This window comes from Oncorhynchus kisutch, linkage group LG3 (assembly GCF_002021735.2).
Source record: "Oncorhynchus kisutch isolate 150728-3 linkage group LG3, Okis_V2, whole genome shotgun sequence".
Lineage (NCBI taxonomy): Eukaryota > Metazoa > Chordata > Actinopteri > Salmoniformes > Salmonidae > Oncorhynchus > Oncorhynchus kisutch.
The window spans coordinates 49,795,004-49,820,177 of NC_034176.2; the positions used below are offsets into that span (position 1 = coordinate 49,795,004).

The following is a 25,174-nucleotide window of genomic DNA, read 5'->3' on the forward strand; positions in this document are numbered from 1 at the left end:
TGGACGGGGTATCCTAGAAGGATATTGATCTCATCCCGTCAGTAGAGGATGCCTGGTTATTTAAAAATATAGCCCTTGGTTCTCCCCAGACCTGACTACCCTTAACCAACACAAAAACATCCTATGGCATTCTGCATTAGCATTGAACAGCCCCCGTGATATGCAGCTTTTCAGGGAAGCTAGAAACCAATATACACAGTCAGTTCGAAAAGCCAAGGCTAGCTTTTTCAAGCAGAAATTTGCTTCCTGCAACACTAACTCAAAAAAGTTCTGGGGCACTGTAAGAAGAATAAGAACACCTCCTCCCAGCTGCCCACTGCACTGAAGATAGGAAACTGTCACCACTGATAAATCCACTATAATTGAGAATTTCAATAAGCATTTTTCTACGGCTGGCCATGCTTTCCACCTGGCTACCCCTACCCCGGGCAACAGCACTGCACCCCCCACAGCAACTCGCCCAAGCCTTCCCCATTTCTCCTTCTCCCAAATCCAGTCAGCTGATGTTCTGAAAGAGCTGCAAGATCTGGACCCCTACAAATCAGCCGGGCTAGACAATCTGCACCCTTTCTTTCTAAAATTATCTGCCGAAATTGTTGCCACCCCTATTACTGGCCTGTTCAACCTCTCTTTCGTGTCGTCTGAGATTCCCAAAGATAGGAAAGCAGCTGCGGTCATCCCCCTCTTCAAAGGGGGGGACACTCTTGACCCAAACTGCTACAGACCCATATCTATCCTACCCTGCCTTTCTAAGGTCTTCGAAAGCTAAATCATTAAACAGATTACCGACCATTTCGAATCTCACCATACCCTCTCTGCTATGCATTCTGGTTTCAGAGCTGGTCATGGGTGCACCTCAGCCACACTCAAGGTCCTAAACGATATCTTAACCGCCATCGATAAGAAACATTACTGTGCAGCCTTATTCATTGATCTGGCCAAGGCTTTCGACTCTGTCAATCACCACATCCTCATCGGCAGACTCACAGCCTGGGTTTCTCAAATGATTGCCTCGCCTGGTTCACCAACTACTTCTCTGATAGAGTTCAGTGTGTCAAATCGGAGGGTCTGTTGTCCGGACCTCTGGCGGTCTCTATGGGGGTGCCACAGGGTTCAATTGTTGGACCGACTCTCTTCTCTGTATACATCAATGATGTCGCTCTTTCTGCTGGTGAGTGTCTGATCCACCTCTACGCAGACGACACCATTCTGTATACTTCTGGCCCTTCTTTGGACACTGTGTTAACAACCCTCCAGGCAAGCTTCAATGCCATACAACTCTCCTTCCGTGGCCTCAAATTGCTCTTAAATACAAGTAAAACTAAATGCATGCTCTTCAACCGATCGCTGCCTGCACCTGCCCGCCTGCCCAACATCATTACTCTAGACGGCTCTATGTGGAATATGTGGACAACTACAAATACCTAGGTGTCTGGTTAGACTGTAAACTCTCCTTCCAGACCCACATCAAACATCTCCAATCCAAAGTTAAATCTAGAATTGGCTTCCTATTTCGCAACAAAGCATCCTTAACTCATGCTGCCAAACATACCCTTGTAAAACTGACCATCTTACCAATCCTCGACTTCGGCGATGTCATTTACAAAATAGCCTCCAATACCCTACTCAACAAATTGGATGCAGTCTATCACAATGCCATCCGTTTTGTCACCAAAGCCCCATATACTACCCACCATTGCGACCTGTATGCTCTCGTTGGCTGGTCCTCGCTTCATACTCGTCGCCAAACCCACTGGCTCCATGTCATCTACAAGACCCTGCTAGGTAAAGTCCCCCCTTATCTCAGCTCGCTGGTCACCATAGCATCACCCACCTGTAGCATGCGCTCCAGCAGGTATATCTCTCTGGTCACCCCCAAAACCAATTCTTCCTTTGGCCGCCTCTCCTTCCAGTTCTCTGCTGCCAATGACTGGAACGAACTACAAAAATCTCTGAAACTGGAAACACTTATCTCCCTCACTAGCTTTAAGTACCAGCTGTCAGAGAAGCTCACAGATTACTGCACCTGTACACAGCCCATCTATAATTTAGCCCAAACAACTACCTCTTTCCCTACTGTATTTATTTTGCTTCTTTTCACCCCATTATTTAACCGTAGTCTAGCTTTTTTATGGCGCTTTTGGAGCAGTGGCTTCTTCCTTGCGGAGTGGCATTTCAGGTTATGTCGTTATAGGACTCATTTTACTGTGGATATAGATACTTTTGTACCCGTTTCCTCAAACATCTTCACAAGGTCCTTTGCTGTTGTTCTGGGATTGAGTTGCACTCTTTGCACCAAAGTACGTTCATCTCTAGGAGACAGAACGCATCTCCTTCCTGAGCAGTATGACGGTTGTGTAGTCCCATGGTGTTTATACTTGCGTACTATTGATTGTACAGATGAACGTGGTACCTTCAGGTGTTTGGAAATTGCTCCGAAGGTTGAACCAGACTTGTGGAGGTCCTGGCTGATTTTTTTTTTTTTTCACATGATGTCAAGCAAAGAGGCACCGAGTTTGAAAGTAGGTCTTGAAATACATCCACACCTCAAACTATGTCAATTAGCCTATCAGAAGCTTCAAAAGCCATGACATAATTTTCTGGAATTTACTAAGCTGTTCAAAGGCACAGTCAGCTTAGTGTATGTAAACTTCTGACCCACTGGAAATGTGATACAGTGAATTATAAGTGAAAAAAATCTCTGTAAACAGTTATTGGAAAAACTACTTGTGTCATGCACAAAGTAGATGTCCTAACCGACTTGCCAAAACTATAGTTTGTTAACAAGAAATGTATGGAGTGGTTGAAAAACAAGTTAATGACTCCAACCTAAGTGTATGTAAACTTCCGACTTCAAATGTACACACACACACACACACACACAAAAGTATTGTGTTGATGAAGAAACACTTTCTTGCAAAAACCTACAGTGGCTAGGTTCCCATCCAATTTGCAGCAGATTTTGATGCATATATTTCTAAAATCTAAATAATACAATATGAGCATATTCCTACCAGATGTTTCCATCTGATTGACTTTGAGGATAAAAGGCTGTGGGTGATGATACTGCACATAAAAATAAACTATTGCCGTTAAATTCTCATGTACAGAATAAAAAATACAAGTTGAATGGGTTTCCATTAAATTTTCAACTCTACTGATGGTTTTGTCGCAAAAACGTTTGGTTATATTGCAAATGTGCCCACTCTGGTCTTGGCACATGCGATCTAGCCAACAGTTCGCAGATACAGTGTGGCTAGGCTACCTACATTGAGATTTGCATTTGTCAAAACAGCAGCCAAGAATCGATCATCTTGTCATCAGATTAAGACCTTCGATATTTATTGGAAAGGAGCATCAATTTTTTAAATAGTTGAATTATGTTAATTTTGCAAGATGTAGGCATTTAGAATTCAATTGAGGAGTGGAGCTGTATAGTTATGTGGTGACATCAAGTTCTCTGCATACCTTCCAAATGATTTGGCAATCATCATTTATTCGAAAAACAGTTTCCAGCATTATTTTCCGCAATAACAAAAGTTTGACAGAAGAATAATCCACCCCTGTCAAATGGAGATAAATGTTGTTGATCTTTAAAAAATGTCTCCCATCTGCTGTTTCCATTACACATGTCTCATTCTTTTTGCGACATTGCTTTAAAATCAAATACACCTGAGTCAATGGAAACCTGCCTACTACAGTTAACAAAATAGATGGCAGTGACACACAGATCAAATTCTGACAATCACTAATTTCTATAAAGTGAAAATGTCTCCAAGTCTATGAACAAATAAAGTGATCTGTCCAGTGACTTGAAATTCTTCCTTTAAATAATTTCCAACATATTCACAGTATAATACATCGCAGAACACACAGATTTGTGTCAGATCCCTCTGAATGTTGGCATTGCAAGTTGGAAGCATGGAGTTCCTGATGGCCCGGTTCAGTCCTCTCCATGTATGTTCTATGTCTCCAGTGACAAAGTTCAGTTTGTCAATAACCCATTTTGCTCTCTGGCGCATGTGAAGTCCGTGCCTCCAAACAACCTTGTGGAATTGTTTGGAGAATGTTTGAGTGTTGTGAATGTATAAACCTCTCTGTGAAAAAACACTCCATGATCTTTTCACTTTCACTTCCCTCTCACTATGGAGAGTATCTTTATGCTGTGCTGATGTTCCAAACTCAGAGCATGCCTGTACATGCAAGGTGGATCTCCCCAAACTGGTTAGAGCCAAGTTCTGAATGCTTTCAGCACAGGGATGGGATGTTAGTAATGGCTCAGCAGACTGCAGATGTGTTTGGATATTTTCCAAATCTTCCAGAGAAATTATCGGCGGTGACTTTAAGGGTCTAATTGGCAATAATTTGTCACTTTCAGGTGGGAACCATGGTGTAAATATAGGCAAAACACGACAGGGGAAGTCCTCCAAGGCCTTTTCTGTTTTGTCCACTAAGATTTTCAAACTGCCATCAATGCTTTTGTAATGCAACAAGACATCCATAAGGTTTTGCCATCTCATTCCTCACAAGTCCATATCACAGTCCTACAGAAGATTATAAGAGAAGACATGGTTAAAATCAGTATTGAATGACTGTACATCAAAAGTGCTCTTTGTAAAAAATTGGGTTTAACAGTCTGTTGGTTTTTTGAAGAACACTGTTTAGAAAAACATGAAATAGCTCTGTGCTACTTTCATAGCCCAGACTGGGATCTGTCATCAGCATCTGTTATTATATTGTTGTAATGTAACACATATGCTGATAGGGCTGGACGATATAGCAAAAATATAATTTTACCCTATTTTTCTAAAGTTTCACGGAATGATGGTATTTAGTGTTTTTACATAATAAAAAAGGTCTAAATATGCTTTGAGACCTTAATGACCCTAGGGTGGCAAGACATACAGTGCATTCAGCAAGTATTCATACCAGATTACTTTTTCCACATTTTCTTACTTTACAGCCTTATTCTACAATGGATGAAATCATTTCCCCCCTCAATCTACACACAAGACCCCATAATGACAAAGCAAAAACTTGTTGAATTTTTATTATTAAGAATTTAAAACTAAAATATCCCATTTACTTAAGTATTCATACCCTTTACTCGGTACTTTGTTGAAGCACCTTTGGCAGAGATTACAGCCTCGAGTCTTCTTTATGCTGCTACAAGCTTGGCACACCTGTATTTGGGGAGTTTCCCATTATTTTCTGCAGATCCTCACAAGCTCTAAGGTTGGATGGGGAACTTCACTGGACATCTGTTTTCAGGTCTCTCCAGAGATATCATAACCGCCATCGATTAAAGACAGTACTGTGCAGCAGTCTTCATCGACCTGGCCAAGGCTTTCGACTCTGTCAATCACAGTATCCTTAATTGCAAAAAAGATATATATTTAAAAAATAAATATTATTTATTTTTTAATTGCTGAAGCTGGAGACTTACATTTCCCTCACTAGCGTTAAACATCAGCTATCTGAGCAGCTAACCGATCACTGCAGCTGTACATAAGTCCATCTGTAAATAGCCCACACAATCTACCTACCTCATCCCCATATTGTTTTTATTTACTTTGCTGCTCTTTTGCACACCAGTATCACTACTTATACACCATCTGCTCATCATCATCTGCTTATCTATCGCTCCAGTGTTAATCTTCTAAATTGTAATTACTTTGCTACTATGGCCTATTTAATGCCTTACCTCATACCATTTGCACACACTGCATATAGACTTTCTTTTTTCCCCCCTATTGTGTTATTGACAGTACGCTTGTTTATTCCACGTGTAACTGTGTTGTCGTCGTCTAATTCGGCTCGTAAGTAAGCATTTCACGGTTAAGTCTACACCTGTTGTATTCGGCGCATGTGACCTACACAATTTTATTTGATCTCTGAACTTTCATACCAGAAATCCTTATCACAGGTGCCGGAGCGGATGGCCACTGTTTTATGGGCTACTAACCAACTATGCTATTTTGTTACTCGCACGGAGGCAGGAAACACTGAAGCATGCATGAGAGCACAAGCTGTTCCGGACAACTGTGTGATCACGCTCTCAGTAGTCGATGTGAGCAAGACCTTTAAACAGGTCAACATTCACAAAGCTGCGGGACCAGACGGATTACTAGGACGTGTACTCAAAGCATGCGCAGACCAACTGGCAAGTGTCTTCACTGATATTTTCAACCTCTCCCTGGCAAAGTCTGTAATACCTACATGTTTCAAACAGACCACCATAGTCCCTGTGCCCAAGAAAGTGATGTAACCTGCCTAAACAATTACCGCCTCGTAGCACTCACGTTAGTAGCCATGAAGTGCTTTGAAAGGCTGGTCATAACCCCTGTATATAGCCTTGTTATTGTTAGGTCATTTTCTCATGTTACTTTAGTAAATATTTTCTTAACTCTATTTCTTGAACTGCATTCTTGGTTAAGGGCTTGTAAGTATGCATTTCACCGGTTGTATTCGGCACATGTGACAAATAAAATTTGCTTAATAAAAATCGAGATTTGGGACATTGCACACCGTACACATGAAATACATTGATGAAAAGATGACAGATGGTAGGCTAGTGTACAAATAACCAAATAAAACTAAATTGAATTAGCTAACCTGAATTTGATTTAAATATCGTTAAACTACACTGCTCAAAAAAATAAAGGGAACACTTAAACAACAATGTAACTCCAAGTCAATCACACTTCTGTGAAATCAAACTGTCCACTTTAGGAAGCAACACTGATTGCCAATAAATTTCACATGCTGTTGTGCAAATGGACAGGTGGAAATTATAGGCAATTAGCAAGACAGCCCCAATAAAGGAGTGGTTCTGCAGGTGGTAACCACAGACCATTTCTCAGTTCCTATGCTTCCTGGCTGATGTTTTGGTCACTTTTGAATGCTGGCGGTGCTTTCACTCTAGTGGTAGCATGAGACGGAGTCTACAACCCACACAAGTGGCTCAGGTAGTGCAGCTCATCCAGGATGGCACATCAATGCGAGCTGTGGCAAGAAGGTTTGCTGTGTCTGTCAGCATAGTGTCCAGAGCATGGAGGCGCTACCAGGAGACAGACCAGTACATCAGGAGACGTGGAGGAGGCCGTAGGAGGGCAACAACCCAGCAGCAGGAACTCTACCTCCGCCTTTGTGCAAGGAGGAGCAGGAGCACTGCCAGAGCCCTGCAAAATGACCTCCAGCAGGCCACAAATGTGCATGTGTCTGCTCAAACGGTCAGAAACAGACTCCATGAGGGTGGTATGAGGGCCCGACGTCCACAGGTGGGGGTTGTGCTTTTACAACCCAACACCGTGCAGGACGTTTGGCATTTGCCAGAGAACACCAAGATTGGCAAATTCGCCACTGGCGCCCTGTGCTCTTCACAGATGAAAGCAGGTTCACACTGAGCACGTGACAGTCTGGAGACGCCGTGGAGAACGTTCTGCTGCCTGCAACATCCTCCAGCATGACCGGTTTGGTGGTGGGTCAGTTATGGTGTGGGGTGGCATTTCTTTGGGGGGCCTCACAGCCCTTCATGTGCTCGCCAGAGTGTAGACTGACAGATCTGGGAGGAGATCCCTCAGGAGACCATCCACCACCTCATCAGGAGCATGCCCAGGCGTTGTAGGGAGGTCATACAGGCACATGGAGGCCACACACACTACTGAACCTAATTTTGACTTGTTTTAAGGAAATTACATCAAAGTTGGATCAGCCTGTAGTGTGGTTTTCCACTTTAATTTTGAGTGCAACTCCAAATCCAAACCTCCATGGGTTGATAAATTTGATTTCCATTGATAATTTGTGTGATTTTGTTGTCAGCACATTCAACTATGTAAAGAAAAAAGTATTTAATAAGAATATTTCATTCATTCAGATCTAGAATGTGTTATTTTAGTGTTCCCTTTATTTTTTTGAGCAGTGTATATTAGGTCTATGTAGCCTATATTGCATTCATTATTAGTCAGTCGGTTTTTGTTTGAAGAGACTTCATATCATTCTCTTGTTATGCAACGAGATGGGAAACTTTATTTGTAGTCACTGTCACACATAGAATTATGAATACGAGGTCTATTAGATTACATTCGTTCTGAAGTTATTGGGGGGGGGTAACACAAAGACATAACATTGATTTTGTGTTTAAGGGAAATCTTAGTATAAAGTGACGCGAAAGGGCAAACAACTATCTAATGACCCTCTTAAATGTCCTGCGAATGGTCTGATGCAGTCGTTAAATAACGAGCGTTTTCAAGAACAACTTTAGAAACAGTACAATGGTTTCGGGAAACAGCTCGGAGATGTAACAATGCTCCAACTAAGGGTCTAACGATGAACGTAGCCTTAAGATGCTTTTGGGAAACCGGACCCTGGCCCAAGACAAGTGCGCTTGCCCTATAACATCAGGGGTTGCAGGTTCAAGCCCTACTACTCATCCCTTATTTTATAGTTAAAAAACGATGTACCGGTACTCAATGTTGTTAGCAAGAAAGCAAACTATTAACGTTAGCCATCTAGCAGTGAAACCCATGTTATTTAACCGTCACTCGCGGGGCAATGCCTTCAATTGCAAGTTAACTTAATATAATTTAATAAAATAAGTTAGCTAACAAGCATTTTCTCTCTTTGTTTTGGTTAAATAGCTAACGTTATCGTTAGCTAGCTAAGTTAGCGATTTAACGTTAAAGCTACAATTAGCTAGCCAAACTGAGTGCAACAACGTTAGTTTAAATGCTAGATGACTATGAATTTCGCTACTTTATGGTGTACATACATTCGGGTTATCAATATTCGATACTAACCGGTAGTTTTGGCTCAATATCCACAATGAGTCAGTAACCAACGAGTAAATGTTTTTTTGTTTTTTTTTTATCCGCAAGCGTGTACATCCAGTTCACGCCACGGTCTCGCGGAGCATTGTTCATACAAGCACAGAAAATCAGGTGGCCGTCCTAGTGACAACAGCCACAAAGTCAGAAGATCCACCTACTCGACCAATCAGATGAGGGAGTGTGATGACGCGTATGCCGATTGGCTAGCCGGGACAGACGAGAAACGTGCATTTATATTATTTTGTGATCCATCAATGATTTGATAGTTTTTTATTATAGCTAATAAATAATATTTCTAAATGAAGTGGTAATCGGATGTTTTATTCAAACTCAGCTTGCAAGCGTATCATTACGTTTGCCCATATCCATAGTTACTTGTCTTAACCCAAAATCGGTTTACGCAAATATCTGCATTGTTCTTTTAAATGGAATGTAGACAAACAAACTGAACCTAGGTCCAAATATACTTACTGGAGCAGCTCAAACTGCACATGTTATGTTTCCATGAGACGCCATTTTAACTGACTTCATTATACAAACCGCTCTTATAATACCCCATTGCTCTCAAATGATGGCGTCTCATGGAGACATAACATGCGCAAACAAACTGAGTTTATGTTCAAATATACTTACTGGAGTAGCTCAAACTGCATATGTTATGTTTCCATGAGACGCCATTTTAACTGACTTCATTATACAAACCGTTCTTATAATACCTCATTGCTCTCAAATGATGGCGTCTCAAGGAGACATAACATGCGCAGTTTGAGCTTACTCCAAGAGGTAGATTTTGAACTTCGGCTCAGTGCTGCCATCTCTCATTGAATAGCTCCAATTGAAGGCTGACCGGGGTACTGCATGCTGCCAGTAGCAACTACATTATCCTCTACTTTGTGCAATTTTAAAATAATCGGTTCAAGGACATTCATCTGATGTATTAGAAACAATTATTGGTACCATGATAGCGTAAATATTTTTTTATTTACACAAAGATTGACCACAAAGATTTAAATTTTTCCATTCACTGAATTGGTGGACAGTTTTCTGTAAACAATGCCTGCAACTATGACCTGCAGTACTGAAGTCACCCTTGAATTTACGCGGCTTCAATGAGAAGGGGCAGTTGTTCTTCCCTGGGCTAACCCCATGACCATCTGATTGACTTGTGCTTGTATCAACAAGGCTTGCAAGAACATGATGTGAACTCAATCCACATGTCTACAGCCTTTAACTTTCTGGAAACCGACTGATCTAGCAACTCCTGTTGGATATTTAACAACAATTACCGGTTTGTATCGAATATTGGTTGTACCAGGAAAGTCAGCATATGTTATAATTGGAGTCTTCACATACGAATGAATGGTGTCACGTGATCAATGACTTTGTCCATTCACATACAGTTCAAGTCGGACGTTCACATACACTTAGGTTGGAGTCATTAAAACTCGTGTTTCAACCACTGCACAAATTTCTTGTTAACAAACTATAGTTTTCGCAAGTCGGTTAGGACATCTACTTTGTGCATGACACAAGTAATTTTTGCAACAACTGTTTACAGGCAGATTATTTCACTTATAATTCACTGTATCACAATTCCAGTAGGTCAGAAGTTTACATACACTAAGTTGACTGTGCCTTTAAACAGCTTGGAAAATTCCAGAAAATTATGTCATTGCTTTAAAAGCTTCTGATAGGCAAATTGACTTCATTTGAGTCAATTGGAGGTGTACCTGTGGATGTATTTCAAGGCCTACCTTCAAACTCAGTGCCTCTTTGCTTGACATCATGGGAAAATCTAAAGAAATCAGCCAAGACCTCAGAAAACAATTGTAGACCTCCACAAGTCTGGTTCAACCTTGGGAGCAATTTCCAAACACCTGAAGGTACTACGATCACCTGTACAAACAAAAGTACGCAAGTATAAACACCATGGGACCACGCATCTGGCATACCGCTCAGGAAGGAGAAGTGTTCTGTCTCCTAAAGATGAACGTACTTTGCTGCGAAAAGTGTAAATCAATCCCAGAACAACAGCAAAGGACCATGTGAAGATGCTGGAGGAAACAGGTACAAAAGTATCTATATCCACAGTAAAACGAGTCCTATATCGACATAACCTGAAAGGCCGCTCAGCAAGGATGAAGCCACTGCTCCAAAACCACCATAAAAAGCCAGACTACGGTTTGCAACTGCACATGGGGACACAGATCGTACTTTTTGGAGAAATGTCCTCTGGTCTGATGAAACAAAAATATAACTGTTTGGCCATAATGACCACCGTTATGTTTGGAGGAAAAAGGGGGAGGCTTGCAAGCCGAAGAACTGGGGCAGGGTACCAAAAATATCTACAGCATTGAAGGTCCCCAAGAACACTGTGGCCTGCATCATTCTTAAATGGAAGAAGTTCAGAACCACCAAGACTCTTCCTAGATCTGTCCATCTGGCCATACTGAGCAATAGGGGGGAAAAGGGCCTTGGTCAGGGATGTGACCACGATCCCAATGGTCACTAAGAGAGCTCCTCTTTGGAAATGGGAGAACCTTCCAGAAGGACAACCATCTCTGCAGCACTCCACCAGTGAAGCCTTTATGGTAGAATGGCCAGACAGAAGCCACTCCTCAATAAAAGGCACATGACAGCCCACTTGGAGTTTGCCAAAATGCACCTAAAGGACTCTGTTCTGATGAGACCAAGATTGAACTCTTGGCCTGAATGCCTGGAGGAAACCTGGCACCATCCCTACGTTGAAGCATGGTGGTGGCAGCAACATGCTGTGGGGATATTTTTAGCAGCAGGGACTGGGAGACTAGTCAGGATCGAGGGAAAGATGAACCGAGTAAAGTACAGAGCGATCCTTGATGATAACCTGCTCCAGAGCGCTCAGGACCTCAGACTGGGAAGGCGGTTCTCCTTCCAAAGGGACAAGAACCTTTAGCAATTCCGGCTCTCACAGAGCTGTTAGTTTTTCTTTAAGAATCCCTCCTGTTCTCCACTCATTACCTGTATTAACTGCACCTGTTTGAACGCGTTACCTGTATAAATACACATGTCCACACACTCAAACAAACAGACTCCAACCTCCCCACAATGGACAAGACCAGAGAGCTGTGTAAGGATATCAGGGATAAAATTGTAGACCTGCACAAGGCTGGGATGGGCTACAGGACAATAGGCAAGCAGCTTGGTGAGAAGGCAACAACTGTTGGCGCAATTATTAGAAAATGGAAGAAGTTCAAGATGACAGTCAATCACCCTCGGTCTGGGGCTCCATGCAAGATCTCACCTCATGGGGCATCAATGATGCTCATGAGGAAGGTGAGGGATCAGCCCAGAACTACACGGCAGGACCTGGTCAATGACCTGAAGAGAGCTGGGACCACAGTCTCAAAGAAAACCATTAGTAACACACTACGCCGCATGCAAGGTCCCCCTGCTCAAGCCAGCGCATGTCCAGGCCCGTCTGAAGTTTGCCAATGACCATCTGGATGATCCAGAGGAGGAATGGGAGAAGGTCATGTGGTCGGATGAGACAAAAATAAAGCTTTTTGGTCTAAACTCCACTCGCCGTGTTTGGAGGAAGAAGAAGGATGAGTACAACCCCAAGAACACCATCCCAACCGTGAAGCATGGAGGTGGAAACATCATTCTTTGGGGATGCTTTTCTGCAAAGGGGACAGGACGACTGCACCGTATTGATGGGAGGATGGATGGGGCCATATATCGCGAGATCTTGGCCAACAACCTCCTTCCCTCAGTAAGAGCATTGAAGATGGGTCGTGGCTGGGTCTTCCAGCATGACAACGACCCGAAACACACAGCCAGGGCAACTAAGGAGTGGCTCCGTAAGAAGCATCTCAAGGTCCTGGAGTGGCCTAGTCAGTCTCCAGACCTGAACCCAATAGAAAATCTTTGGAGGGAGCTGAATGTCCGTATTGCCCAGCGACAGCCCCAAAACCTGAAGGATCTGGAGAAGGTCTGTATGAAGGAGTGAGCCAAAATCCCTGCTGAATTTTGTGTGTACAAACCTGGTCAAGAACTACAGGAAATGTATGATCTCTGTAATTGCAAACAAAGGTTTCTGTACCAAATATTAAGTTCTGCTTTTCTGATGTATCAAATACTTATGTCATGCAATAAAATGCAAATTAATTACTTAAAAATCATACAATGTGATTTTCTGGATTTTTGTGATTTCGTCTCTCACAGTTGAAGTGTATCTATGATAAAAATTACAGACCTCTACGTGCTTTTTAAGTAGGAAAACCTGCTAAATCAGCAGTGTATCAAATACTTGTTCTCCCCACTGTATCTCCAGGTTGGCTAGCTTTCTCACACATGACTTGTGGGCTCAATGTCTTCCCATACAAAACGCACATGGTTTGTACCACAAGTTCATCTGTTGTACATGACTAATCAAAGGACCTGTGAAGTCAGTTATATATGTCAGCAGGGATGGAAATTAAGTTAGCCAGAGTCTAGTACTTTTCAGACTGGGCTAGTAGACAATGTGCCCAAATAGCCTGACACAGCAGTGATTTTTTGCCTTTATAAACATTGCATGCCACAGATTTGGGACCAGAATGTAGAAATCGTGGTCTGTTGACCAGTGCCCAAAATCCTTATTTTACATCCCTGCATGTCAGTCCCTTTCAGGTGATCCCCCCCATCACTGCTGACTCTCCTCAGTGGCCTCATGGCTGAGGGTTTTAACTTTCCTCTTGAGAATTCAAAGTACAGTCTTATAGCTCATCGTAATTCTCCACCTCTTCGAGCAAATAGCAACCTACACTATCCTGATCATCTAGTTGAGCATTCCAGATAATTACTCCATCTCAGCAGTAATGTCCCATCCTCATAGTATGATTTTAGATGTGCAGATAGACCAAAGCCCAGTCTATTTTACTGTTACTATAGTCAAGTCTGTGGGTTATTGTATTTAAATATATGTTACCTTTTAGTAATCAACCTAGTTAGCTAGTAAAGTCAAATTTAAAAAAAAGTGTCTTTCAGACATGAACCGAAAACACTTGGGTCTGCAGCTGCCATTTTCTGTTGTGAAAGACAAATGTTCCTGTATTTACCAGAAAAGGTAGCTCATCCACCACGGCGGAAGAGGAGGATCCAGACTCATCCACCATGGCAGAAGAGGAAGGTCCAGACAATTCCACCATGGCAGACGAACTGTAGGAAGCTGCTGTCTGCACAGTTGCAGTATGTTCTCACTGAGGCATCTTGAGGAAACATTAGCGCAGGAGAATCAGCTGTATACCTGCAACAGGTAGTACTTAGGATGGAAACAGGACTTCCAGACAAAGACATGTTCAACATCGTTGTTGAATACTTGGAACGTTACAAGGAATGGGTTGTCTACTTTGCCTTGTGGAGGGTCGAGATGCTGTCATTTGAGGATCAAGTGTTTATGGCGCTTATGAAGTTGCGTCACAGCTACACCAACTTGCATCTGGCTCAACTATTCCATTGTTGTGCAAGCACTGTCAGCAACGTTACCATCACTTTCATTAACATCACGAAGACTGTTCCAAGTCGGGAGAAGAACGTGCTTGTCTGTGACTTTTCAGGGGTCCAGAAGAAACTGCAGGATGGTCATTGACTGTACTGACATAGAAGTTGCTTCTCCAAGTCCGATAGATCTGCAGAAGCAAACCTACTGTGCAACTAATGTGGTGATAATATACTGCAGTGATCTGTATCCAGGATCTGTGTCGGACATAGCCATTGACCACAATTCAAGGTTTAAGATCTTCACGTCTGGAGACATGGCAGACCGTCTCTTATGACCGGAAACGAGTTTCCATTAACGAGTCCGACGTGAATGACATGCTGCTTTCCCAGGAACAGGCCCAGATTCCCGTCATTTGCGTGAAGAGAAGGCGGAGAAAAAGGGTCCGGAGCGCAGGTTGCCTTCTGAGAATTCTCAGGCGATCGAATAAACCCCCACTGCACGTTTGCTAGCAGAATGGAAGGCAATCTTTGGAAAATAAAATAGATGACCTACGTGGAAGATTAAACTACCAACGGGACATTCAAAACGGAAATATCTTATGCTTCACAGAGTCGTTCACGACAACATTATGAACATAGAGCTGGCAGCATCTGGTAAGACAAGGGGCGTCAGACTATGTATTTTTATAAATAACAGCTCGTGCAAGATATCTAAGGAAGTCTCAATGTTTTGATCGCCTGAGGTAGAGTATCTCATGATAAGCTGTAGTCCACACTATCTACCTGGAGCGTTTTAATCTGTATTTTACTTTATTGCAGGGAAACGTAAATCCGTCTAACAAATTTCTATCAGCATGTTAAATGTGCAACTAGAGGAAAAACTCTGGACCACCTTTACTCCACACAGAGATGCATACAAAGCTCTGCCTTGCCCTCCATTTCGCAAATCTGACCATAATTATATCCTCCTGATTCCGGCAAAAATTAAAGCAGGAAGCACCAGCATCAGCACCAGGAAGCATCAATAAAAAAAGTGGTCAGATGAAGCAGATGCTAAGTCACAGGACTGTTTTGCTAACACAGACTGGAATATGTTCCCGGGATTCCTCCGATGGCATTGAGGAATACACCAGTCATTGGCTTCATCAATAAGTGCATCGACGACATTGTTCCCACAGTGACCGTACGTACATATCCCAACCATGGAAGAAGCCATGGACTACAGGCAAAATCCACACTGAGCTAAAGGCTAGAGCTGCCGCCTTCAAGGAGCGGGACTCTAGCCTGGAAGCTTATAAGAAATCCCGCTATATCCTCCGATGAACCATCAAACAGGCAAAGCATCAATACATGACTAAGATCGAATCGTACAACACCAGCTCTGACACTCGTCGAATGTGGCAGGGCTTTCAAGTCATTACAGACTACAAAGGGAAGCACAGCCGAGAGATGCCCAGTGACACAATCCTACCAGACAAGCTAAACTACTTCTATGCTCGTTTCGAGGCAAATAACACTGAAACATGCATGAGAGCACCAGCTGTTCCGGAAGACTGTGTGATCACGTTCTCCACAGCCGCTGTGAGCAAGACCTTTTAAACAGGTCAACATTCACAGACAGATTACCAGTACGTGTACTGGGAGCATGCGCTGACAAACTTGCAAGTGTCTTCACTGATATTTTCATCCTCTCCCTGTCCGAGTCTATAATACCAACATGTTTTTAGCAGACCACCATAGTCCCTGTGCCCAAGAACACTAAGGTAGCCTACCTAAATGACTGCAGACCCGTAGCACTCACGTCTGTAGCCATGACGTGCTTTGAAAGGCTGGTCATGGCTCACATCAACACTATTATCCCAGAAACCCTAGACCCACTCCAATTTGCATACCGCCCTAACAGATCCACAGATGATGCAATCTCTATTGCACTCCACACTGCCCTTTCCCACCTGGACAAAAGGAACACCTATGTGAGAATGCTATTCATTGACTACAGCTCAGAGTTCAACACCATAGTGCCATCAAAGCTCATCAATAAGCTAAGGACCCTGGGACTAAACACCTCCCTCTGCAACTGGATCCTGGACTTCCTGACGGGCCGCCCCCAGGTGGTAAGGGTAGGTAACAACCCATCCGCCACGCTGATCCTTAAAACAGGGGCCCCTCAGGGGTGCGTGCTCAGTCCCCTCCTCTACTCCCTGTTCACTCATGACTGCACGGCCAGGCACGACTCCAACACCATCATTAAGTTTGCCGATGACACAACAGTGGTAGGCCTGACCACCAACAATGATGAGACAGCCTATAGGGAGGAGGTCAGAGACCTGGCCATGTAGTGCCAGGACAACAACCTCTCCCTCAACGTGACCAAGACCAAAGGAGATGATTGTGGACTACAGGAAAAAGAGGACCGAGCACGCCCCCATTCTCATCGATGGGGCTGTAGTGGAGCAGGTTGAGAGCTTCAAGTTCCTTGTTGTCCACATCACCAACAAACTAACATGGTCCAAGCACACCAAGACAGTCGTGAAAAGGGCACAACAAAACCTATTCCCCCTCAGGAGGCTGAAAAGATTTGGCATGAGTCCTCAGATCCTCAAAAGGTTCTATGGCTGCACCATCGAGAGCATCCTGACTGTTTGCATCACTGCCTAGTATGGCAACTGCTCGGCCTCCAACCGCAAGGCACTACAGAGGGTAGTGCGTACGGCCCAGTACATTACTGTGGCCAAGCTTCCTGCCATCCAGGACCTCTATATATCCGGCGGTGTCAGAGGAAGGACCTACAAATTGTCAGACTCCAGCCACCCTAGTCATAGACTGTTCTCTCTGCTACCGCACGGCAAGCGGAACCAGAGCGCCAAGTCTAGTTCCAAGAGGCTTCTAAACAGCTTCTACCCCCAGGCCATAAGACTCCTGAACATCTAATCACATGGCTACCCAGACTATTTGCATTGCCCCCCCCTCTTTTACTCCGCAGCTAATCTGTTGTTTTCTATTCATAGTCACTTTAATAACTCTACCTACATGTACATATTACCTCAACTAACCGGGACCCCCGCACATTCACTCTGCACCGGTACCACCCTGTATATAGTCTCGCTATTGTTATTTTACTCCTGCTCTTTAATTACTTGTCACTTTTATTTCTTATTTGTATTTTTTTAAACTGCAGTGTTGGTTAGGGGCTCGTAAGTAAGCATTTCGCCTGTTGTATTCGGTGCATGTGACTAATATTTGATTTTAGAACATGAGGCTCACCCCACGAGAAGCAGTGCGTGATGAACACCACCCTCAGCAAGGAGATCTGCTGGAGGAGATGTCTCTCCCATCCTGCATTTACCAGAAAAGGAAGCTCTACACAACAAAGGGAACAACAAATTATTTAAACATCACAGATATAAATTCCCACTGTGCCCATGATAAAATACAATGTGAATGAACTGAGACCACTCAGACCAGTCTTTGTATGTAAAACTTGTATGTAATATAACCTATTCTGTGAGCCTAGTTTGTGTGTATGAACTGTGGAATATTTTTGGATCACTGGCTTCCCTGAAAACAGATACAGGAGGCGCGACGAATGGTAATGCAGCCCCCCCCCCCCACACAAAAAATGATTGGAATAAAATCAAGGTAAGAACAAAAACTGATTTGTGCCAAAACACAAGATATTTACAGATGTTCAGTGTTGCAGTGCCAATTTTGGGAGTATGTGGTCCTTGAAAACTATTTTAGTCTGCCAGAGGTTGTCACGCTGGATGGGGATGGAGGCTTTGGTGGTCCACACAATGAAGAAGCAAGTGTGCCTTCCAGTGATGTGGATCTGCCATTGGACCTGGTGCCAGTAAGGAAGGTCTTCAGAGGCTATAAGACCCTCTCTCCTCCTGGATATAAAAATCCTTCGACTTCACTTCCTCTTCAATGTTAAGGTCCCTTGCAACATACGGACACTTGACCTCCACCCTCGCTGTGGTGCCCACCAGACCATACGGTGAGGCACCTAGGATTCCTGACCCCATGACCCAAAGCCCTGACTTCTGCACATGCATCCCTGTAGCTATAACGAAGAGGACAACACCCCATCCAACGACTGATCTGAGGCCACCTTTTAGCAGCGACAGAGCAACGGGCAATGCTCATCCTTGAAAAATGCCATATGCTAGTCTGATAAAGGACATTTTACCACAACCGTGCTCAGGGCTTGCTAGTTCCTGCTAGTGTTTTTTTTATTTCCACTTTTGCTAGCGAGGCACTTGATTGGTACTTATAACCATGGATATAGCAAAGCCAACTCCTACAATCCTCAATTGCGATAAATGGAGAAAAGGGTATAGCCAAAAAGCAGTGTGGTAACTTGATAGTCAGGAAACAGTATAGGGTCAGCAAAGTTTCAGCCTCAGTGTGAAAGGATATTTTAATTTCATTGTCCTTGTCATCATTTGGTGAAACTTACCCCAGCTCAGTGTGGCTTAATGTAAAAAGCCCTCAAGTACCCTTATTCCAGCCTCATTACTAACTGAAACAGGGAACTGTAAAGCTGACCCAAGTGATAACTGACAAGAGGACCGTTAAATGTTCATTATCTTTATTCAAATTATAAGGTTGCTGAGATGTTCAGCAGAGCAAGTCATCTTTATGAATGCCACTTGGTCTAAGAAGCTAAATGACTTTTAGGAATCTAAATTTACAATCTAGCAAGAAAAAACATTTCATACCATAGTCAGTTGGAGTAGCTACAGATAACATTAGCTGGTCTTACAACCAATGATTGTGTCCATTACAGGAAAACCCCATACAAACAAGCCCATAGATTTAACTAACCTGTTGGAGATTCTTTCTTCGTTCTCAATTAAGTGAAAAAAAGGACCTTAAAATGTCAATTTCGAGTTGCTTCTATAAAAACTAGAGAATTCTAGAGAAAGATATTACATTCATGTTGTGTCAAGTGAGATGTCTCTTGCATGTGTGTAGAGCTTTGTTTTGGTCACATTTTAGAAACAACTAGTTCCTGCAAAGGTGCTTGGAAATGCTAGATATGCAGCAGTTAAGATTGTGAGGAACCACAGAGTGGTACAAAACATGGATTTAATCTTTGTTAGCTATTTTTATTTTTTTCAAATGGAAACTAACAGTGCTAAAAAAATGTATGCCGAAATGAAGAACGTGTCAACAAGAACATGTTAGTTAAATCTATGGGCTGGTTTGTATGGGGCTTTCTTGTAATGGCCACAAAAGACTTGGTTATCACATCTTGCATACAATCTGTAGCAACATTGGCCAAATAAGTATTCTATTGAAGTGAAAAAAAAGGCAAGTTTTACATGTCTTAAGATTTTATGGCACATTTGGTCCATGTTGGTACTTTCATATTTCAATCACTTTAAAACATGTATAAAAAAAAAAAAGTTAAACATGTAATTGCAAATGTTTATCAGCACAGCATTATGACAGCATTTTCTAAACTGCAGAGGGGGTTCTTGCTATTATTTTGTAGGTTTCCTATCCCATTATCTTCTGTAGAATGCATTTATTAAACCCCTCTTGTACAGTATATTCAAATCTAGATGTGCAGTACTTGAACAAGGATGGCTTCAAACAGTTACAGGAAGTAGTCAGGGGTGCGTCTAGTCACATGAGGCTCTCCGCGGCGAGGAGCCGGGTCGAACTGTAGGCTGAAGGGGATTGAGAAGAAACATTTGGTCAGATTGTTTTCTGTTGCTCAACACTTGTGCAAACATTGGATGTCTGATCTACCCAATTTGAAGAGTAGGAAAGTCACTAGACATCCTCATACTTACAAAGAATATTTGAGTGTATCATCCAGCTCCATGATGGCTGCCTGGTTGCCACAGCGATAGCAGTAATTTGGTGCACTGAAAATTGTGACAACATTTTTGTCATGGCCCCAGTTGTATCCCTGAAGAAAAACAATTAAGAACCAGTCTTAAGGCATTGTTTGCACCCTTGTATTAATATACAATCCTAACGATGTGGCAGGTCTCCAAACCTCCATGGTAATCACAATTAGAAATAAATACTTAGTCGCCATTCACGTCATAAACAAGTACAATGGCCACCGTGTGGGAACCCAAATGCCATTCGCCATCTGCGCACATTCAATTTTGCCAATTTGTGTGTGTTGTCATACGCGTAAAGTTTTGATTAGTTATTGAATGGTCGCTAAGAATATTTGATTGATCATTGCAAAATGCCTATTTTGAATGCCGCTGTTAGTTAGAATGCTAAAGCTTGACAGACTAGCAATGTAGCCAAATAACTTTTCTGGTTGAAGTATAATGCAGTTGATTTGCGATGACAAACATTAAGCAGGATATTCATAGGAGCCTTACAAACCAATCATAATCCCAAAGTAGTGTGAAATGCACTCATAAGCAACATGTAAATAGGGCTTTTTTGCTGGCAGTCTGAACTCCTGTGTTTTCTCCCAAGGTGGGGAAAATGTGAATACTGACTCAGAGTATTATACAACTTCGATTGAAAACGTAATAGCAGATTAACAAATTATATTGTACCTCCATAACCAATTGGTGGGCACGGGACACAAGGGTGAGTCCGTTGGCATGGTTGAAGGTTTCAGAGATGTCTTGACCAAAGGTGTAGCCAGCACCTCTAGGGGAGATACCCCAGCCACCACGGTCATCTGGGTCTGACCACAGAAGGTCACACATTGGACCCTGAAATAAAAGGAACACAGTTAATGTTGATGCGCCATGAGACTTTGAGAATGACACCTATGCTCTCTGTGCAACATTATATCTACCTCGTGTGGGACCTCTTGCAAGCGGTCCAGAGCCCGTATGTGATCAAGAGTGTCTATAGAAGGAGAGAGACCTCCATGTAGGCAGAAGATCTGGCAATATAAAAGTACAGTTTGGATTAGAAATCAGCAGTTAGTGTGGAGGATTTAAATAGAACATACTCAATTCCATTAAACATTAGCAATTCAAATATTGAGTTGGTGAAACTGTACAAATACAGATTTAATAGGAAAACTCAAAATACCTGTTCATCTACAAGTGCAGTTAGTGGGAGATAGTCAAACAGGTCTGTGAAGGATTTCCACACGTTGGCATTGCCGTATTTCCTCAAGCACTCGTCATAGAAGCCATACACCTGTGTGATTTGCCTGCTTTCATGGTTTCCTCGCAGAATTGTGATTCGTTCTTGGTAACGGACCTGTAACATTTCACCAAAAGTAATCTGTCATCATATACAGGTCTTAGCTGCTTGAGCAACAGTGAATTATCATCATAACCTGGTGCACCAGACACCTTTGTGTAAAGTGAGTTGTGAAAAGCATACCTTTAATGTGACGAGAAGTGTGACAGTTTCCACTGAGTAGTAGCCTCTATCCACGTAATCCCCCATGAACAGGTAGTTGGTGTCAGGAGATTTCCCCCCAATCTTGAAGAGTTCCATGAGGTCATGGAACTGCCCATGAACATCCCCACAAACTGTGACCGGACATCGCACTTTCTGCACATTTGATTCTTTGGTAAGGATTTCCTTGGCCTGAAAACACAAAACGACAACGTACATTTAGCTAGATCATTAACAGAACGCCCTGTCCTACCAGCGAAATCGTTGATCAGATAGCTAGCCTTGCACACCCATAAATATTGATTGGATTGAAGGGCGTCCTGAATAAGTACGTTAACTGTGGTTAGTCATCATGGTGTTAATCATCTGGATTGTTTAGTCATTCCATATAGGCTTCAGTTTGGCTAGCTGAATGGTTAGGCCCAGTTCATGCTAACGAGCGTTAGCTAGCTAAATCGTTAGCAAGTATGCTTTGAAACTAGCTGGCTACTGTTAGTTAGCTATGCTAGCTACCTATTGTTAGCTACCGTTAAACTAGCCAACTAATCTCGTCGAACAATAATTTCAGCTCTAATCTAACAAATTGGGTTTAGGTAAAGTTACCTTCTCACAGAGACTCCTGACTTGATTCTCCGTAAGTTGTTTACACTCGTTTAGTTGTTCGATCCATTGATCTAATTCCTTCGTAAAAGATTTGTCTTCCATGACAGCCGTGGTATCAATCGACGTCTTGATCGGGAAAAAAAATGTATTAGCTAAATTGACTAGCTAACTAGTTAGCTGGCTGACTTGTTAGCTGCTCCTGTCCCGACAAAGTGATGACTCTAAAATTCAGAACTAAAGGCTTAACTATCTACTTTCTAATCATGGTAAAATATATAAAACCAAAGTCTCGTAAACAGGCTTACAGAGTATTAACTGAGGGGAATCAGAGTGGATTAAAATCCCTCGGTGCGGCAGAATTTTACCGGCGACGAAGCGCTCTAGCTGGCCTACAACAATAACATACGGGGTTTTAAGGGAGTTCTAGTGCCACCATTTATTACACGCCAGCCACCTTGTGGTGAAGAAGACGAATTACACGCACAGGGCATTAAACGAGAAGAGTGTAATTGCAGAACGCAATTTGGGGCGTTTTCTGATATTGGCATTTCTTGATGTCAAATTACACCCATTGATGATCGCCATTGGTCCCTGTCCGTTTCTTTTAATTACATGTCTTTTTCCCAACGAAGAAGAAAGCTGCAGTCAAAATAGATTTGGACAATGTTGGTAATTACTTCTCAACTGTTCAATAAGACACTACCTACACAATTGTCAACATAATCGGATTGCTACGGATAACTAGGAAGCTGTTATGTTAGAAACTAGCTAGCTAATTGACATTGAACATTCCCGACGAGTACAAATCACAAGCTTTCAAGCTAACATAACAAATGCCAAAGTTTGCCGATGACACAACAGTGGTTGGCCTGATCACCGACAACGATGAGACAGCCTATAGGGAGGAGGTCAGAGACCTGACCGTGTGGTGCCAGGATAACCTCTCCCTCAACGTGACCAAGACCAAAGGAGATGATTGTGGACTACAGGAAAAGGAGGACCGAACACGCACCCATTCTCATCGACGGGGCTGTAGTGGAGCATGGTTGAGAGCTTCAAGTTTCTTGATGTCCACATCACCAATGAACTATCATGGTCCAAACACACCAAGCCAGTTGTGAAGAGCAGGCTCCTGAGTGGCGCAGTGGTCTAAGGCACTGCATCTGTGCAAGAGGCGTCACTACAGTCCCTGGTTCAAATCCAGGCTGTATCACATTCGGACGTGATTGGGAGTCCCATAGGGCGGCGCACAATGGGCCCAGCGTTGTCCGGGGTAGGCTGTCATTGTAAATAAGAATTTGTTCTTAAAACCTCTAAAGGATCTGACAATTTTTTTCAATTTTCGCCTAAATTGACTTACCCAAATCTAATTGTTTGCAGCTTAGGACCTGAAGCAAGGATATGCATATTCTTGATACCATTTGAAAGGAAACACTTTGAAGTTTGTGGAACTGTAGGAGTGATATAACACATTAGATCTGGTAAAAGATAATACAAAGAAAAAACCATGCATTTATTTTGTTTTTGTTTTGAACCATCATCTTTGAAATGCAAGAGAAGGGCCATAATGTATTATTCCAGCCCAGGTACAATTTAGATTTTGGTCGCTAGATGGCAGCAGTGTATTTGCAAAGATTTAGACTGATCCAATAAACCATTGCATTTCTGTTCAAAAATATGTATCAAGACTGCCCAAATGTGCGTAATTGGTTTATTAATAACTTTAAGTTCATAACTGTACACTCTCCTCAAACAATGGCATGTATTATTTCACTGTAATAGCTACTGTAAATTGGACAGTGCAGTTAGATTAACAATAATTTAAGCTTTCTGCCAATATCAGGTATGACTATGTCCTGGGAAATGTTCTTGTTACTTACAACCTCATGCTAATCGCATTAGCCTAAGTTAGCTCAACCATCCCGAGGGGGACCCACCAATCCTGTAGATTCACTGTCTTGCCTAAATAAAGGTTCAATAAAATAAAAGGAGGGCACGACAAAGCCTATTCCCCCTCTGGTCCTCAGTTCCTCAAGTTGCACAGCTGCACCATCGAGAGCATCCTGACTGGTTGCATCACTGCCTGGTATGGCAACTGCTCGGCCTCCGACCACAAGAGGGTAGTGCGTATGGCCCAGTACATGAATGGGGCAACCTACCAGGACCTCTAAACCAGGCAGCATCAGAGGAAGGCCCTAAAAATTGTCAAAGACTCCAGTCACCCTAGTCATAGACTGTTCTCTCTGCTTCCACATCGCAAGCAGTACCGGAGCGTCAAGTCTAGGTCCAAGAGGCTTCTTAACATATTCTACCCCCAAGCCATAAGACTCCTGAACAGCTGTTATTTCTATTTTTTTACTTAACACTTAATTTTCTTAAAACTGAATTGTTGGTTAAGGGCTTGTAAGTAAGCATTAAACTTTTTTTGTTTTTTACCTTTTATTTAACTAGGCAAGTCAGTTAAGAACAAATTATTATTTACAATGACGGCCTACCGGGGAAAAGTGGGTTTACTGCCTTGTTCAGGGACAAAATGACAGATTTTTACGTTGTCAGCTCAGGGATTCAATCCAGCAAACTGGAATTCAGCAAACTTTCTCCCAACCCCTGTCTCCCAACATTATGTTTCCGAATGACAGTAAGAGGTAAAATATATAGTGAAAACAATAGTGGTCCTAAAACGGAACCTTGAGGAACATCGAAATTTACAGTTGATTTGTCAGAGGACAAACCATCCACAGAGACAAACTGATATCTTTCCGACAGATAAGATCTAAATCAAGCCAGAACTTGTCTGTGTAGACCAATTTGGGTTTCCAAACTGTCCAAAAGAATGTGGGGATCGACGGTATCAAAAACAGCACTAAGGTCTAGGAGCATGAGGACAGATGCAGAGCCTCGGTCTGACATCATTAAAAGGTAATTTACCACCT

General features: G+C 42.7%; 2 protein-coding genes across 10 annotated transcripts; both read right to left on the reverse strand.

Annotated features, from left to right (window-relative positions):
• Window positions 1–3,476: 3,476 nt before the first annotated feature.
• shld3 (shieldin complex subunit 3) lies at window positions 3,477–9,572 on the reverse strand. 9 transcript variants are annotated; one of them, XR_004205969.1, is made up of 3 exons: window positions 9,462–9,572; window positions 5,101–5,372; window positions 3,477–4,544 (listed from the first exon to the last, which is right to left on the reverse strand). XR_004205969.1 is itself a non-coding variant. In XM_031807839.1 (3 exons), the coding sequence occupies exon 3, from the start codon at window positions 4,518–4,520 to the stop codon at window positions 3,756–3,758; it is 765 nt and encodes a 254-aa protein (XP_031663699.1). In that variant the 5' UTR covers window positions 4,521–4,544; window positions 5,184–5,372; window positions 9,462–9,572; the 3' UTR covers window positions 3,477–3,755. The 9 variants fall into 9 exon arrangements, 6 of the variants coding, with proteins under 6 accessions (XP_031663699.1, XP_031663696.1, XP_020332019.1 ...); XR_004205971.1 differs by lacking the exon at window positions 9,462–9,572 and adding an exon at window positions 9,300–9,454; XR_004205968.1 differs by lacking the exon at window positions 9,462–9,572 and adding an exon at window positions 8,799–9,292.
• A 9,288-nt stretch (window positions 9,573–18,860) lies between these two features.
• Window positions 18,861–22,647, reverse strand: LOC109884502 (serine/threonine-protein phosphatase 2A catalytic subunit beta isoform). Its single transcript, XM_031807851.1, has 8 exons — window positions 22,547–22,647; window positions 22,242–22,367; window positions 21,621–21,830; window positions 21,321–21,494; window positions 21,079–21,168; window positions 20,831–20,992; window positions 20,096–20,214; window positions 18,861–19,969 (listed from the first exon to the last, which is right to left on the reverse strand). Exons 2-8 carry the CDS (start codon window positions 22,341–22,343, stop codon window positions 19,897–19,899), a joined length of 930 nt encoding a protein of 309 aa, XP_031663711.1. The 5' UTR covers window positions 22,344–22,367; window positions 22,547–22,647; the 3' UTR covers window positions 18,861–19,896.
• Between the last annotated feature and the right edge of the window lie 2,527 nt (window positions 22,648–25,174).

Bases quoted from the DNA above. Each gene is read 5' to 3' on its own strand.
- shld3 (XM_031807839.1), bottom strand. From the start codon at position 4,520: ATGAGATGGCAAAACCTTATGGATGTCTTGTTGCATTACAAAAGCATT.
- LOC109884502 (XM_031807851.1), bottom strand. From the start codon at position 22,343: ATGGAAGACAAATCTTTTACGAAGGAATTAGATCAATGGATCGAACAA. The intron at 21,831-22,241 runs GTAACTTTACCT...TTGTGTTTTCAG, and splicing joins TCAGGAGTCTCTGTGAGAAG to GCCAAGGAAATCCTTACCAA. The intron at 20,215-20,830 runs GTACAATATAAT...GTTTTTCTTCAG, and splicing joins CCCACCAATTGGTTATGGAG to GGATACAACTGGGGCCATGA.